The following is a 16,384-nucleotide window of genomic DNA, read 5'->3' on the forward strand; positions in this document are numbered from 1 at the left end:
ATCAAGAGTGAACAGGCACCTTCTGGGCGAGCTCGCCCCATCGTAGGCCACGTCTACGCCTCGGCTAGTCTGTGGCCATGAGTAAACCCATGCATAATAAAAAAAAAAAATGCTACTAGAAAAGTGGGTTTGATTAGGTTCGAACTGCGATCCTCACAGAACCGAACTGCTATCAGAGAAGTGGGTTAGGTTAGGCTAGATAACTACGAACCTTACGGAAACGAAATGCTACTAGAAAGTAGGTACTGGTTTTACCTCCTTTTCTACATAGTGCACCATCTACCATAATCTTTCACCGGGCCCCATAGAAGTCGGTTTTTTTTTCTTAAAAATTATTTTGGGCAAAGTTGTTTGACTGGCTATAGTTAGGTAAAACTATAGGTAGGTATACAGGGTGAAATCTGGGTCGTGTAGCAAGAAAGAAAAATAAGACTTGCCACTTAATTAGGAACACAACACTGTAGATTAGAGTGCATTAATTTGTATTTTTTTTGCACATACAAAAATAAAATACAAAATAATTTCTTATTTAGGGTCATGGTCACCCTACAACTTGACAAGACAAACATCTAGAATCTCGAAAAGAAAGTAGTGGTAACTTACGATAATTAACTGATAACACTTATCTTCGGTTTTACATTCAGTGTAAAAGCAATTAAAAAGTTTAAAAATAATTTAAAGACTATTAAAATTATTTACAAGCACTGGGACGGAGACTCCACAAGCTTTTAACAAATACGATCACAACTTAAACATACTTCAGGAGCTGCTCAAAGTGTGATCCGTTTTGCTGTCGACACAATTCGGCTCGTCCTCTTAGGTTATCTTTTAATCTGCCGAGAGCAAAGTGATTCATTTTCACACTTTCAAATGCTCCAATATCTCGCTGACAAAGCTCTTCGATGGTACACCAATCTTTATTTCGCCCCAGAGAAAAAAATCCAAGGGCGTCAGGTCGGGAACGAGGAGGCCTTGCCACGGGTCCGCCGCCGCCTCGGCCAATCCAACGTCCCGGGGAACTGTTCATCGAGGTAATTGCGTACTCGGTGTTCAAAATGAGCCGGAGCACCATCGTGTTGATAGTGTAGGTTATGCAAGTAATGTTCCGGCACTTCTCGCAGTAATTCAGGCACCACTTTTCTCAACATATCAATCGATAACATTGGTGAAATAAATCCCGAGCAGTGGTAGCACGACGTGATTGGTAATAAAACATTACCATGTCAGACCGCTCAACATTTGAAAACGGATATGCCGCGGGCATCTTTCTGCTTAATTATCTTTAAAATTACCAGAATTAATGAACTCAATGTACAATCTTTGAATAATTTTATTTATTTTAAAGTTTTGACTTTGTCATAACAGTGACGGTTGACATTTCTTTCTCATCTAATCAGTTGTTTATTAAATAGGTTTTAACAGTAATTGTAAGGTAACCATAATTTGTGTTTTTAACTGGGATACTTAAATTGTTGATTAATTAATGAATAGCTGCAATTAATTAAAAATTAACTTTATACCTAACATCGCGTTAATTTACCGAGTTAAGTACAATAGGTTTGAATCACGACCCAGATTTCGCCCTGTATATTATGTTCATCCCTTTTTGTGGGTTTTTGTAGTGACTAAGGTGAGTACCTATGCCAGAGTAAGTTTGACAAGCCATTTCCTACACTAGAAAAAGGCGGCAAATTTAAATTTTGGCCTCGTCAAAAAGCGGGTTGCCAGAGGACATATTAGGGCCCCCCCACATCTGGCGTCTTTCGAGCGTCGGCGTCTACAATTCTATGGCCGACGTCGACGCAACGTCGACGCAGCGTCGACGCAACTGCGCAGCGACGTCATTTTCCATAGCGCTGGACCGACGCCGACAGACGCCAACGCTCGAAAGACGCCAGATGTGGGGGGGGCCTTAAGTGCAAGTGACTCATATTTACTCTAGTTTGAGAAGTTCCTCTAAAGCAGGGGTCACCAAACGGTGGACCGCAGTCCGGATCCGGATCGCCGACTTATATTATTTTAAAACTTATTTAATTAGAAACGGACCGCGATGGTCACATTATTTCCAAAAATCGGACCCCTGAAGTAGGTAACTCATTGGTGACCCCTGTTCTAAAGTATAATAAGCAGGTATATAGCCTCGTGCCGCCCACCATACAAAATTATAGCCAAGGAAATTAGAATGTTGTTGTATTTTCAATTGGGTTCATTTTCATTTGTTCGAAAATTTTACGAGACAAATGAAATGCTACCTACTTTCTTTTTATTTAAGGTTGACATTCCATCGAAACTGAGTGTACATCCTAATGTACATTGGGCGGCACGAGGATAGAGTCTGTTCGGAAAGAGTAAAGTCGTGGAATGTATGGGGCCCAATACATTCCACGACTTTACTCTTTTTTGGCACAGTCTCTAGCACTTAGAACACGCATTTCAGCGTAGCATAGTTGGGTAAAATAATGTGGAAAAATTATAAATTTTAATAATAAAACAATTTAAATTATTAACATATTTGTATTTAATTACAAATGGAGACGATGCATCTGATAAGTACCTATAGCTTTATTTGGCGATGGCGCTAATAAACTATGAAATTAATATATAGTGAGCATAACATGCCTAACTCCTGTTTTTTTATCTATTTATAAGCAAAGTAATTTACAGATAACATTACCTACATCTGAAGATCCGAACCCCGGAAGCCCAACATAACATTACTGACTACTTAAAATATATTAATGTTCTATTATAATGTTAACTATTATCTAATACGTATCTACGTATGTACATATTGTACACTAGGCACTGTTGATATTAAAAGTAGGTGAACCATAATTTAAATATTATACAAAATCATGCGACAGTGTGCATTGATTTACATTACCTAACTAAATGCTACAGCAAGTCTTACACGTCTTGCTGCGACTTCATACCTATATACCTATACATTGTGTAATTAAATACGAGCAATAAATTAAACCAATAATTTATACGTGTAATCATTAATTAAGATTTTTTTTTTGTTACCTACTTACACTTAATTATAACCCCGCAATTAATTATTAAAATTTTGTCGATCAGCAATGTAATATGTAATGTACTTACTGCAAACATTGAATGACATGACATGACGAGAAATGATGAATGATGATTATGAGCTTTTTATAATAACTGCCAACAGTGCCAACTATTAGCTTTGCCAGTACCTACTTTAAAAAGCTCGTATTTCATAACTTAGTGTTGCTTGCGTGCCGAATTATTTTGTACGTTTAAATTTTTATTCTATTTCTTAGCAAAATGTATCTCAATAGGTATACTTCCTAGGTCCTATGCTAACCACCGTTTAAATATTCGCCCGTATTGGATTTACACACTGTATGTAAAATCGCGCGCGTTGAGGCAAGAGATGTGCAAGCTTACGAGCTTACTCTAATACACAACACACTCGTGGTTGTTCTCTATACGTATAAATTTACACGAAATGATGTTCTTTGTGTTCTTTAAATTACACAATCACATAATATAAAACCTGGTTACTTATATTTATGTATAGGTATTAGGTTTTTCTATAATATTCGTCGGCGTCGTAAATCGGAGCAGTTATATCGTAATTATCATAACTCACATACTTTTCCAGAATGGCAGGTAGACGCTTTTCTAAGCTAATAGTATCATCATTGTGTGATTTATAATAGACATTCGAGTTCTCTGTGGCTAATTCTACCTGTTCCGAAAGTTTCTCAGTCACTTCATAAGATTTTGAAGAGTTTTCTTCGTTAGATATTGGTTGCGAGTAGTCAGTAATTTTTATCGCGTCATGAGGTTCGTAATCTTCATAACTATATTGTTCGTCAGTGTCGTAGTTTGACATCGGCTTTTTGGTTGGATATTTCACACCCTCATTTATTCTTTCATCGTCATCTACGTTAGAATGAACATTTAGTGTTTCCCCGTGGATAAAAGGACTATTTTGTTTGAAGGTATAGTTTATTGTTAAAGGAACAATTTCGCCGAACGTTTTATACTGCGCGTTTCTGGATGCAGCGTCTTTGTTTTTATTATCATTGGGAAAGTAGAGGCTACTAAAATCATGCTTGTTTTCCAAATATTTTTTGGAAGTGTACTCTGGGTTAATAAAATAAATATTTTTTATCTCCTTTAATTTACTGCTAGGGTTCACATAACCAAACGATGAATCATCTCCTGGAGTATTTTCTTCTTTTTTGACTGGTTTTGATTTATCTATAAATTTATGTTTATTGTTAAATTCATTTTGATACAACTGTTGTTGTTGTTGTTGTTCTTTATTATTATGATTACGGAAATGCATTGATTTCGGTTCCCTGAGTTTTTCTATAAACTGCCTGGTTAATTTTAAACTTGATATTTCTTTTGTACCCTGTTCATTATTTTCTTGAGATTTTGGCGAATAATTAAGATAATAATCAGTTTTGATCCCGATTCTTTGCTTGTTTGGATTATAAAACTTTGAATAATCAGTGTTAGGTTGATATACACTGGTATAATCATTTTCACTACCTGTATCTGTATTTTTAGTTGTTTGTACTGTAATCACTTTCTCGTCTAAATCCTCTATCGTATCCTTATTTTTATTCCCAATATCAGCATTAGTAGAAGGCTTCTTGTCATCATTATTATTTTGTACATTATGTAGTCTAAATAAAGGTTCTGCTGCAGTATTCGTTCTATTCAACAGTGTAGGGTATTGGTACGTTGGGATTTTATGTTCAGCTATATGGTACCCAGCAGGCAATTTGTACGAATAAGTTATTTCCTGTCCAACTCCAAATCCTTTAATAAGCGTCGGAGGCATGGCTTGCAGCTCTTTACTGAAATAATCAAACAGGACATTTGATGGCTGTTCTGGTAATCGATAAGTTTCAGCTGCAGGCAGTTTAAATACCACAGTTTTACCTTGGTGATATCCTATACCATGCCCTTCAAAAGGCTTGTTCTTAGGTGTCTTTTTATTTTTAATGACAGTATGTGACACGTCGTCCGCAGCTTCGAAGTTATTCGAGTCCGCGTCACAATACATCTTGTTCAACTTGGCACTGTCTTTCTCTGATAGACCTATCCTCTGCCCAATTTCAACGCCACTCTGTAATAAATCAAAAAAAATATACTTAGGTAGTACAAATCAATTTAACGAAGTGAAATATTTCTAATGCCTACTTATATGTACGTAAGTACTCATTTCGACGACTAGTCCTGGTCCCACCGCGAGGTGAATAAATAAATCGTATATTCTAAACTACTTTTCGATGAACACATGAAAAAACACGGCGGACAGACAGTCTAATAAGATATCAACATAAAATTGAGAGCCCCAAATAAACTTTCAAGAGAGGATATCCCGAAAACTATTCAAGATATCGAAAAACTTGACTAGATTAAACTTGTAGTAAAGGGTCTAGCCGTGTTTGTATGGGGCATCGGCCCCAGAAGCCAAATTGATTGCCGTTTTGCCAATTTATTAGGCCAGATGTAAGATGCTATTTCACCAAAAAAATTACCCTAAAATGCTGCAGGTTTTTGAGAAAATAAAAAAAAAAGAAATTTGGTTTTCATTTTTTTTTATCTAAACTACCGAACTGATTTTTTTGTAACTTATACACATTATGTAAGTAATCTAGATAAATTATTTAAAAAAAAATGGAGTTTCAAATATCCTTATAACTAGTAATATTTTCACTTTTAATTTTTCAAAAAATTTTTTTTTATATTTCCGAAATAGGGACACCCACCAATTTTGGGTATTATATGTATAAATTAATGTTCTATAACATATATTTTTTTCAAAAATATTCATTTGGCTCAACAGGGTAAAAATACCGTATGTATGTATGTAATGTATGAACAGACACAACCGGGAGAACTCCCGGTCCCATATCGACCACCGCGCCGCTCTGTACGAATTTGAATTTCGAACGTAACAAATTGCTAAAATGGACTATATTATTATTGGCTGTATGCGGCTTGCTTGTCGTCGCGTCACGAAATTAAAAAATAAAAAGGCGGGAAACGCGGCTCACTAAAAAGTTCCGTTTTAATATGAGCTGCGTTGATATTGATCTTGCAATGGAAAAAAACCGGGCAAGTGCGAGTCGGACTCGCGCACGAAGGGTTCCGTCCCATAATGCAAAAAAAACAAAAAAAAAGCAAACAAAAACGGTCACCCATCCAAGTACTGACCACTCCCGACGTTGCTTAACTTTGGTCAAAAATCACGTTTGTTGTATGGGAGCCCCATTTAAATCTTTATTTTATTCTGTTTTTAGTATTTGTTGTTATAGCGGCAACAGAAATACATCATCTGTGAAAATTTCAACTGCTAGACAGTCAGACAGACTATCACGGTTCGTGAGATACAGCCTGGTGACAGACAGACGGACAGACGGACGGACGGACAGCGAAGTCTTAGTAATAGGGTCCCGTTTTACCCTTTGGGTACGGAACCCTAAAAAGGAGATTATACACAAAATATTTTCAAAATCTCCAAGATCGTTACATTACTAAAGTCGCACCAAACAAAGTCTGCAGCGGATTTGATAGCCCACGCAGTGTAAGTGTTAAGTATACGTCATAATTTCATAGAAGTTTGACGTTTAAAATGACACTTGCACTGCGTGGGCTATCAACATCGCTGCAGACTTTTTACGGTCTAACTATACGTTCTTAGCAATATCTGCAAACGGCTTCGAGAATATGCGATTGATTATATAGAAAAAAGCCCGCTGTCCTTAGAGGAAAACGTAAGCTCTTATAGGATCACTCGTGCGTCTGTCTGTCTGTCCGTCTGTCACAGCCTATTTTCTCGGAAACTACTGGACCAATTAAGTCGAAATTTGGTACACATATGTAAATTCGTGACCCAAAGATGGACATATTTTTATATAATTTTAAAATACATATAGGTTCGAAGTTATTTAAGAAAATAGCCAAAAAATTACCATTCCCCCCCTTTAATTCCGAAACTACTGGGTCTAAAATTTTGAAAAAAATACTCAAAATAGTTCTTTACCTATAGATGACAGGAAAACCTATTACAAATGTGCAGTCAAGCGTGAGTCGGACTTATGTACGGAACCCTAGAAACGCGAGTCCTAATCGCACTTGGCCGGTTTTTTAATTTCGTGACGCGACGACAGCCGGGATTATAGACTATATTATAGTCCATTTTAGCAATTTGTTACGTTCGAAATTCAAATTCGTACAGAGCGGCGCGGTGGTCGATATGGGACCGGGAGTTCTCCCGGTTGTGTCTGTTCATACATTAAATACATACATACGGTATTTTTACCCTGTTGAGCCAAATGAATATTTTTGAAAAAAATATATGTTATAGAACATTAATTTATACATAAAATACCCAAAATTGGTGGGTGTCCCTATTTCGGAAATATAAAAAAAAAATTTTTGAAAAATTAAAAGTGAAAATATTACTAGTTATAAGGATATTTGCAACTCCATTTTTTTTTTAATAATTCATCTAGATTACTTACATAATGTGTATAAGTTACAAAAAAATCGGTTCGGTAGTTTAGATAAAAAAAAATGAAAACCAAATTTCTTTTTTTTAATTTTCTCAAAAACCTGCAGCATTTTAGGGTTATTTTTTTGGTGAAATAGCATCTTACATCTGGCCTAATAAATTGGCAAAACGGCAATCAATTTGGCTTCTGGGGCCGATGCCCCATACAAACACGGCTAGACCCTTTACTCAGCTTTCGGTTTGTCAAAGTAGTCATGTCGCTAAGACGCAAAGTTTACATGATAAGTGAAAAACCGAAAAATGGGACCTTCTTACTTCTTTAAACTCTTTTGGAAACTCTCTACGCTCGTGGTTTGAATAATGGAATCTTGATCGTTGCGAGTGTTTCAAAAGGTACGTGGGTTAAACAAATTTCGCCAACTAGTGAAACACAAAATTTGTCACCGCACCAACACAAAGAAAATACTAACTGTAAAACATGAAACAAAATGTTCAAAATCATCATTTAAAAGTCAATCCTACCAGCAACCAGCAAACATAAGAAAACAACTCAAAGTTTGCATTTGATTACTCTGCTTTACCTTTGGATAAAATGGAACTTTCTTATCAGTTTTTGAACGATGAAGAGCATTTACCAGCTGGTGTGTTGAAAATAACTATAGTACCTTCTTAGGCACCAACGTGTCGCCGCCGTTCGAGGAGAACGCTTTGCGGCTGTAGTGCAGCACGCTGTCGTAGTCGTATCCGACGCCGAAGTCCGACACCGAGAATAAATTGTACTTTCGGAAATTATGTCTGGCCGCTGTAAAATAAAAAAGAGTTGCGAGTAGCGTAGCGGCGGATACGAGTTAGTCTTTAGAGTAATTCAAGTTTTATACCAAACAGGAGGACGAAACTAAAGTATGTATATATAATTTCCCAATCATCAAACTTCGAAACACGCTCCCACATCTTCACATATTTTGTAATATTTACATACTAACTAGATTTACCTACTACATTGCTTTACGTAATTATGGAAAAGTGCGGACGTACGCTTTTAAAGAAGTAAATTGATGTTTTCTATAGAATTCCTTCGATTTTCGAGAATAATATGTTCTAATTACAGCTTTCACACATCTTTTACAGCACATGGCGGATTCAAATTCCCATAAATCATGCGTCTAAAGTGAACATGATAAATTTTGGAACACAGCATAGAACGTCCGCACTTTCCGCCCTGTCAAAAAAGTGTCAACACTGATATGGAGTGTAATTACTACATAGGTACATAAAAACGGCAATAAAAATTATGTATGCAAAGTAGTAGTAATACTTAGTGATAACAAGCATTAACTTTTGGAATACTTAATCCTTACGAGACCTTACAATCCTTAAAAAAATAAACCGTGAAGGCTTACCAACATATTGAAAAATAGTCCGTTCTTACCCCAACATACATTACCTATCTATCTAAAAAAAATGCTCTTAAAATATGGCGGTTTCAATACATTTTTAAACTTCCTCATTCTAGAAACTAGCAAGTAAGCATGATACGTGTAGTTAGTTAATTTGTATTCAGGGTAGTGTGTTGCGTTAGGTGGGTCGGTGACACCATGACACCACGTAGCTCAGCAGCATGTTACTTTTCCCACGATGTTTTCTACTACATATCTGTGAATCGCAGTATACACTACAAATTATTATTCTATGAATCAGACCAAACCAACAACACTTTTCACTGCTTTAAGCATCCTTCCTTCTCTCTCATTTTATTTTAGAGGGTATAGCGAACCGGAAGTATGTATGTAGTTAATTGAAATAACATGTGGTGATGTCCGCGACTAGTCAGACATCAAACATCAACCGGAAGAGCTTGGGAGCGCAAAACCAGAAAATTAGAAAACAATTAGGTACTTATGAAGAAAATTATTTTTAACTTTCTAGTTTTTTTTTACAAACCAACTTTAAGCTTTTAATGTTTATGACATTTTGTCATTATTAAAAATTGTGAAAATTAAATATAAAACAACAGTTTTGCGTAAGCAAATTGCAAAGTTCGGTTTTATTATTTTGTATTTCACGATTGCCCAGCCAAATACAATGTCTTAGCTTCTGGATACTCACGTTGCACGATGTTCTCCCAGACGACGTCGATATAGTCGTCCCTGTCGGGGCTGCTCTGCATGTGGTAGAAGCCCAGCGTGTGCAGGAACTCGTGCACGACCGTGCCGTGCCGGAAGCAGCCGCGGCCGACCGGGTGCCGGCCCGACAGGTTCAGCACCTGGTAGCCCCCTTGGTAGCCCACTTGCGAGAAACAACCGCGCCGGCTACCCTGGAATGCGTTTGCAAAAGATGATCGCCAGTGGCGTAGCGTGACTTAATCTAGCCGTAGGCGAACTCGCATTGGCGAGGCCCTCTTCATTTAATATGTATTCTCAAAATATTATAAAGGGTTGGCTTAAGTGCGAGACCGTGGGCGAGTGCCCACTTTGCCCACGCCTAGCTACGCCACTAAAAAAATAAATAAAAAAACTGTTTATTTTTAAATAAAGAATTAACATTCCATTATCTTAGAACTAATCTTACATTTTTAAGATTATTTGAACTGATGATCGCATCCAATTATCGAATCGTTAATGTTACGTTCTCGTGTTACATGGTAAGAGTAATATTGCCTCACAATCCATAATTAGATAACTTCCTATTAAAATAACTATTAGCTGAAGTAAATTGGAATTTACTTTACCACTAAAACTAGAATAGATGCCTATCTACGATACTACGTAATGTATTAAGTATTAATGGTTGTAAGCTGGCGTATCCTTGGGTAGTTATTAAAATGATGATGAAACCTCAGCACGACGAAGCCTTAAAGAAGCTAAGTATTCATTTATTGTGGGTGTTTCATGATTCATGTGATTCTTTGTAACTAGGGTATTATTGGCCGGCTTTCCCTTTAAGTATTTATTTTCCAGTTTTGGTAGTGCAAGTTTGCAGAATCAAACATTAAGTGATACCTACTTGTACCACAACGGCATCTCGATCCCCTTTCTTATACGGCCTGAATTTAACGCAAGATGCTTGGCTAAGCTCTTCCATGCCCCGCAATATTGCTTGAACTTGATCGCCGGCTGAAATCCGATCAAATCGTATCAGAAATTGTTCATAGTACCTACAGTCGTCATCAGATATATCGAAGCGGCCGAGGTGCTCAAAAATATCTGAATACGCAATACGCCACAATACGCACTTTGGCGCCTTGACAATAGAGGCATGTTCAGATATTTGTGAGCACCTTGGCCGCTCCGATATATCTGATGGCGAATATAGGTACATTGTATAAAAATGAAATACATTTTCACATGATTAGATTTCTACGTGATACATAGTTAAACTAAATATTTTTAAGCTAAATAAGGCAACACCGGATACCTTAATAAATAAATGAAAGCGTTTGCTCGTCGGCATCACTGCGACCCTCCAAAGACTCAAAAGTACATATTATAATTATTAATGACGATTGACATTTACTACCTATTCTAAAACAAATAGATTTAAAACAAAGAATACCTACTAAAGACTACACATACCTACCAAAGAAGTTTTCCATAAGTTGCTTTTGTTGTTTTCTAGTCTCTCAAATACAAAATATACTTACTAAAATGCTCTCTTTGAATATAAACAATAACTTCATTGTCTGGCCATCGTTTAGTGCTATCTTTGAGACCGTTCCTGGAGAGCCCCTCCGCGATATCCTTCACTATAAGTTGCCTCTGTCGGTCGTTGAGGATCAAGTCACCCTCGAATCGACCACTCTCTTCCCAGGCGTGGTCAGAAATTGGCGCGTCGTCGTCACTATCGTCTGATGGATACTCTACAAAGAAATTCGCGTCGCATTGAATAGTAAATAAAAAGAACAGTTAGGTAGCACCTTAGTTATATCTAAAAATTGCTGAATAAAAGCTTACTTTTCAGTGGTTGATCCAACAGAGATGTTTCCTTTAGATAATTAGTAAAATCTTCCAGTTCATCAATAGACATTGCTAAAGACATCGCTATGCTAATCACAAACACCAACACTTGAATATTTATGCACTTCATATTTGAAGTCCGATATTTTTTTTGTTTAAATAAAGGTAAAACATTTATGCCCGCTGCCTAAAATTTACGCTCAGGACTTCAGACGCACACTATACCTGAACGATGCCAGCACTAATACTTAAGTGTGTTATTTAAATTAGTGTATATTCAATAAATTTGAGTCCCGTACGTATCGCGCGATTTTTTGTTTACAACGAAACCCATCGGGGTAGGAAAGGGTTTATAATAGTTTAAGATACGACCATTTCACAAGTGGCGCTCGCGCGTAACTGCGAGGAGGTTTGCGACAGCGCGCCCGCGCAACCGCCGCGGCACGGGCGCGCCGTGCCGTGTACCTCCTGTGCCGCACTGCAACACCCAGTTGCCAAACTTAAACGCCCCAGATACTTTACCACTTCATCGGACCACGATATTTTTTCATGCAACGATAACTACAATTCACTATTTCTGTAATGGGATGAATGTTATTTTATTACGAAAGAAAAGCAATAAGTTTTTCGACACGGTTCTAGAGCGACAGTGACATTGAATTACCACAATTGCTCAAAAATATATTGTTTGGAACACCAAAGTTGGCAAAACCGAGCATTTCTGGAATCACCGCAGTGGCTGTAGGTCTGTTTGTCAGACGCGTTAAATGCATCGGACAGAAAGCTGGAATAAGTATACTTACGAGTAGGTAAGTAGTACATTCTAAAGTTTCATTTACTTATCCAGTATTTAAAAATTGTAAGAGTCTGAGCTACGAGTTTACTTTCAAATGCTTCAATAACTATCTATGGTTTTATCACCGAGTGTACTTTTCTTTCAGCAGTCACTTCATCGAGGCGATTCTTAGCAACCCGAAATGATAATAAAATTGAGATTTTTATCACCAATTTCTATGGTCACCGTTGTTATCCATTCGATAATTCGTGTCGTACCAACTTTGAGTCGAGCAAACGTCAGGAAGCGGTATTATATTTTATCTTCCAAGATTTGACCCACACTTATTACTTAAAATTGTTAATAGGTACCTAAGGCTGGCCCAGCAAAGAGAAGAGTGTCGATTGCCTACTCCACCGACAAGAGCATAGCTCTTAAATATTGATGATGACGATCTACATATTAACTAACCATCAACTAACACAGGAAGATAAATATTTAAATAAAAACTTGAAATAGTATACTTACGAGACGTACCTATTATAGTTCCTTTTTTTAGCATTAGAAATAAGGTAAACAATCTTGATGTGTCTTTTAATTGAAAAACACATTTTTAAAATAAGTTACGGCAAATATGTAACAATTATGAATGTAATACAATCATTTCTATTCTTCTTCTTTCATAAGTAATAGTTACTGATTTTTAAAAAGCGTTTTTCAATTAAAAAACATGTAAGATCGCTTACCTTCTTTCAAGTTCTTTGTAATGCTAAAAAAACGAACTATAGTTATGATGAAAAGGATGAATGTGAGGGAAAAATATTCCAATAGACAATCATTGCAGTAAGTCCTCAAAAAGTTTATATTATTACATTATTTACATAAAATGATCCCCAATTAAATGATTACAAGGGTAAATTATTTTGATATTAATTATGCTTAAATAAAAAAGACGCATTTCTACTTCACTCGAAGTGTATAGGTACACTCGTATTTGTTTCTTAAAAGGTTTTCATTTGGAACGATGAGTAATTTTTAGCGTATCTGATTCGTCGCAGTACATTTTATTCAACTTGAGGATATCACTTTCAGACAATCCATCCCGTTGTCCAATTTTGACGTTCTCCTAAAATAAGTCAATTATTATAGTTACAGGATGACCGGTAGGTAATATTAACACTGTATTCGGGTCAAGTTAAAGTAATTTTAATAATTTAAAGTAAATGTGGAATGTATGTACTAGCAGAGAGTATACTCTGGTACTAGGTACTATGAAAGTAAGTATGTTGTAATTTTCTACCATAGTAGTTTGTCCATTGCACTTAAAAAATACATTTACAGACTGGGTACAAAAGTACAGCTATTCTCACAAAATAATTATAAAAATTAAGCACTGTCACCGTGTATGCCACAAACGACCCATTGGAAGCTGATTGACCCTCGACTTAAGTAAGTAACCAACAAAGTACGAACATTTTATTTAAATTCAGTACCTACCTGTAGCGGTATAATCGTTTTGTTTCCATTTTTGGAGAAAGCTGTCTCCGGATAGTGCATTACACTATCAAAGTCGTATGGCACACCAAAATCGGTTACCGTATCATTCGTGTATTTTGCAAAATTATGCTCTGTACCTGGAGTAATAAAGAATACACATTAATATCATGTATATATCCGGCCACAAGGCCGTAGCCAGAGTTGAATTAAGGATAGGACAGCCGTAATTAACTACAGTTAGGACGCAATACCAACCAATTCTTACTCGGACGGAATTACATTTATTACCTGCCCTGATGTTTTCCCAAACGATTTTGACAAATTCGTCCCTGTCGTAGGTACTCTGCATGTGATAAAAACCTAGCGTGTGAAGCATCTCATGTACCACGGTTCCGTGCCTGAAGCATCCTTTGGAAAGATTAAGAACTTGGTTGACATCGCCTTCGTCGTCCTGGCTGCTAAAGCCTACATTAGAGAAACATCCATTCGCTGATCCCTATGAAAAACAATTTAAACTGGGTAAAGTGTCTAATAAAACTTATAAAATTAAATACCTATTAAATTTTGGTAAGCACAATGCTTGTAGCAATGTTTGTAGGTAATACTAATTATACCTACCTGAATAACAACTGCGTGCTCATCGTCTTTTTTTCTGGGTCGGAACTTAATGCAAGACTTGCTTGCTATGTCAGCCATGCCTTCTTCGATCAGTTTGACTTGGTCTTCACCTGAGTATTAATGAAAATAATAAACACCGTAAGTTACCACCTCACATTTCTAAGAAGAAAAGTCTCGTCAATAGATCTGATGATAATGCATTATAATAGATATTATTTAATAGGTATCAGATATAATGGCCACCATCGGTCATTAGATCAGCTCAATATCATCATAATAGGTACCCACTCAGAATAGATACTGCATTAATCAATTGAGTTTTGCAAACGAATTGAAAATAATCCTATCTACAGAATACATTATGGCGACAGATCGCAATGGCTGCGGTGGCGCAGAAATCGACCGTGACATGACCACGACCAATCTATCAAGAGTGCACGACTAAGGGCCAGTTGCACCAACCACATTTGACAGACTGATCATCGTCAGCCGGCGCGCCCCGCGCCTTTACTATGAAACTTTCCATACATAAAAATTTAGCGAACTCTTTAACGTTCGTAACAGTTTGGTGCAACCGACCCTAAGAAGAGGACAGAATATAGATAGAGTTTACACACCAAAATCATCTTCCTCTATATGGTAGACGACGGTGCGATCCGGCCACCGTTTGGCGGCGCCCCTCAATCCGTTGCGGGCGTCGATAGCCGTTGACACTGCCCGCTGCTGCCAAGGCAGCAGCACCATGTCACCTTCGAAGTGCTCGCCGAATTCCTCTGTCAATTCAAATAGTGTTCGTTGTAATAATCCCGTACCTACCGTGTTTGTGTCGGCCTACTGAATACTTACATACAAATGAGCTCAGTAGGAGACGCAGTAAATAATTGGAGGTTTTGATATAATTTTAGTTTCTTCTAAAATATATATACTAATGTGTAATCGTGATATAAGAGTAGAGTAAGTTAATATCCTACATATAATAATAGCTAAGGCACGTAAAAGGTGTACATTTCATGTTTTCTGTTGGATGGCCCATATATTTGAAGCAAGAATTGAGGTGTTCCATTCTGCCCGGGATTGCGGATATGTTTTTGAACTTTATAATTGTGAGTTTAAAAAAAATTTAATCGGTGAGTTTATTAAGTATTTACTGGTCAAAAAATCAGGTATCGAGTCGATAATAAAGTTACTACTTACTAGAGAAAGTCCTCAGATATATTGGCTACCGTAACAAAGCGCTACGATTTTTTAAAAATGTGGCTGTTAGAACCTAAAGCGGCCCACTGATTAACAGTCCGCCGGACGATGTGTTGTTATGGTAATATTATGTTCGAGTCTCACGAGAATTTTGATTATTTTTTTTACAGTTAATATTTAAATAGCAATGACACTCACCGCCCTTATCGATATTCTCCTGTATAGGTGCAGCATTTGCTACGACTATTAGTAATCCTGCAAAGATGAACAGTTTCATTTTCAGTGGGTACAAATTTGACTAAAAACAAGTGACTAACGTAACGCTATCAACCAAACTGCGCTGCGCATCTCTTCTCCAAGGGTTTTTAAAGACGTAGGTGCTACTTGTAATGGGATAAGACTGTCGATCGCCTAATTAGATATAAACAATCGTTAAGTATGTCTAGTTTCGAAATCAAGTGGTTTTATTTCGACACTTGAGTTATCTAGTACTACATACACCCAACAACGTGCGCCGCGGGGATTCGGAAAACCGATTAACCCCCGCTGAAAGGCCTTTGTTTCACAAATTGCCGATAAGCCGTCCTTTCGCGTTTGTTTGAAATGCCAATGACATCCAGACACTCGTCCTCCAAATGAGATAAATCCGATAAGAGGACAAGCGATATCCTTGAGTGTTTAAGTGCTAATCACTTACAAATAGGTTCGTAAGAGACGTAGGCACATTTTATTCGATACCCAAACTAGGTATTTTGTTATTTAGGGTAGGTATACAAACGTAATATTTTTAAGCAAGTTTCAAGTGAATCCACCTTTTTAACCCGCGTAAAT

The 16,384-nt window shown here is 37.0% G+C and overlaps 2 protein-coding genes across 2 annotated transcripts; both read right to left on the reverse strand.

Annotated features, from left to right (window-relative positions):
* Window positions 1–3,538: 3,538 nt before the first annotated feature.
* LOC134678234 (uncharacterized) lies at window positions 3,539–11,642 on the reverse strand. Its single transcript, XM_063536704.1, has 6 exons — window positions 11,467–11,642; window positions 11,157–11,372; window positions 10,520–10,629; window positions 9,623–9,830; window positions 8,182–8,318; window positions 3,539–5,122 (listed from the first exon to the last, which is right to left on the reverse strand). The coding sequence occupies exons 1-6, from the start codon at window positions 11,597–11,599 to the stop codon at window positions 3,557–3,559; spliced, it is 2,370 nt and encodes a 789-aa protein (XP_063392774.1). The 5' UTR covers window positions 11,600–11,642; the 3' UTR covers window positions 3,539–3,556.
* A 1,611-nt stretch (window positions 11,643–13,253) lies between these two features.
* On the reverse strand, window positions 13,254–16,052 carry LOC134678225 (seminal metalloprotease 1-like). Its single transcript, XM_063536696.1, has 6 exons — window positions 15,752–16,052; window positions 14,977–15,132; window positions 14,360–14,469; window positions 14,030–14,237; window positions 13,742–13,878; window positions 13,254–13,370 (listed from the first exon to the last, which is right to left on the reverse strand). The coding sequence occupies exons 1-6, from the start codon at window positions 15,828–15,830 to the stop codon at window positions 13,257–13,259; spliced, it is 804 nt and encodes a 267-aa protein (XP_063392766.1). The 5' UTR covers window positions 15,831–16,052; the 3' UTR covers window positions 13,254–13,256.
* Window positions 16,053–16,384: the final 332 nt, after the last annotated feature.

The sequence above is a fragment of the Cydia fagiglandana genome, chromosome Z (assembly GCF_963556715.1).
Source record: "Cydia fagiglandana chromosome Z, ilCydFagi1.1, whole genome shotgun sequence".
NCBI classification, from domain to species: domain Eukaryota; kingdom Metazoa; phylum Arthropoda; class Insecta; order Lepidoptera; family Tortricidae; genus Cydia; species Cydia fagiglandana.

Excerpts from the sequence above, each read along its gene's own strand:
- LOC134678225 (XM_063536696.1), bottom strand. The coding sequence starts at position 15,830 with ATGAAACTGTTCATCTTTGCAGGATTACTAATAGTCGTAGCAAATGCT. Across the intron at positions 14,470-14,976 it reads TATAGAGGAAGATGATTTTG|GTGAAGACCAAGTCAAACTG; the intron begins GTGTGTAAACTC and ends ATTAATACTCAG. Across the intron at positions 14,238-14,359 it reads AGCACGCAGTTGTTATTCAG|GGATCAGCGAATGGATGTTT; the intron begins GTAGGTATAATT and ends TGTTTTTCATAG.
- LOC134678234 (XM_063536704.1), bottom strand. The coding sequence starts at position 11,599 with ATGAAGTGCATAAATATTCAAGTGTTGGTGTTTGTGATTAGCATAGCG. Across the intron at positions 8,319-9,622 it reads CTGGGAGAACATCGTGCAAC|CGGCCAGACATAATTTCCGA; the intron begins GTGAGTATCCAG and ends TTTATTTTACAG. Across the intron at positions 5,123-8,181 it reads ACACGTTGGTGCCTAAGAAG|AGTGGCGTTGAAATTGGGCA; the intron begins GTACTATAGTTA and ends GATTTATTACAG.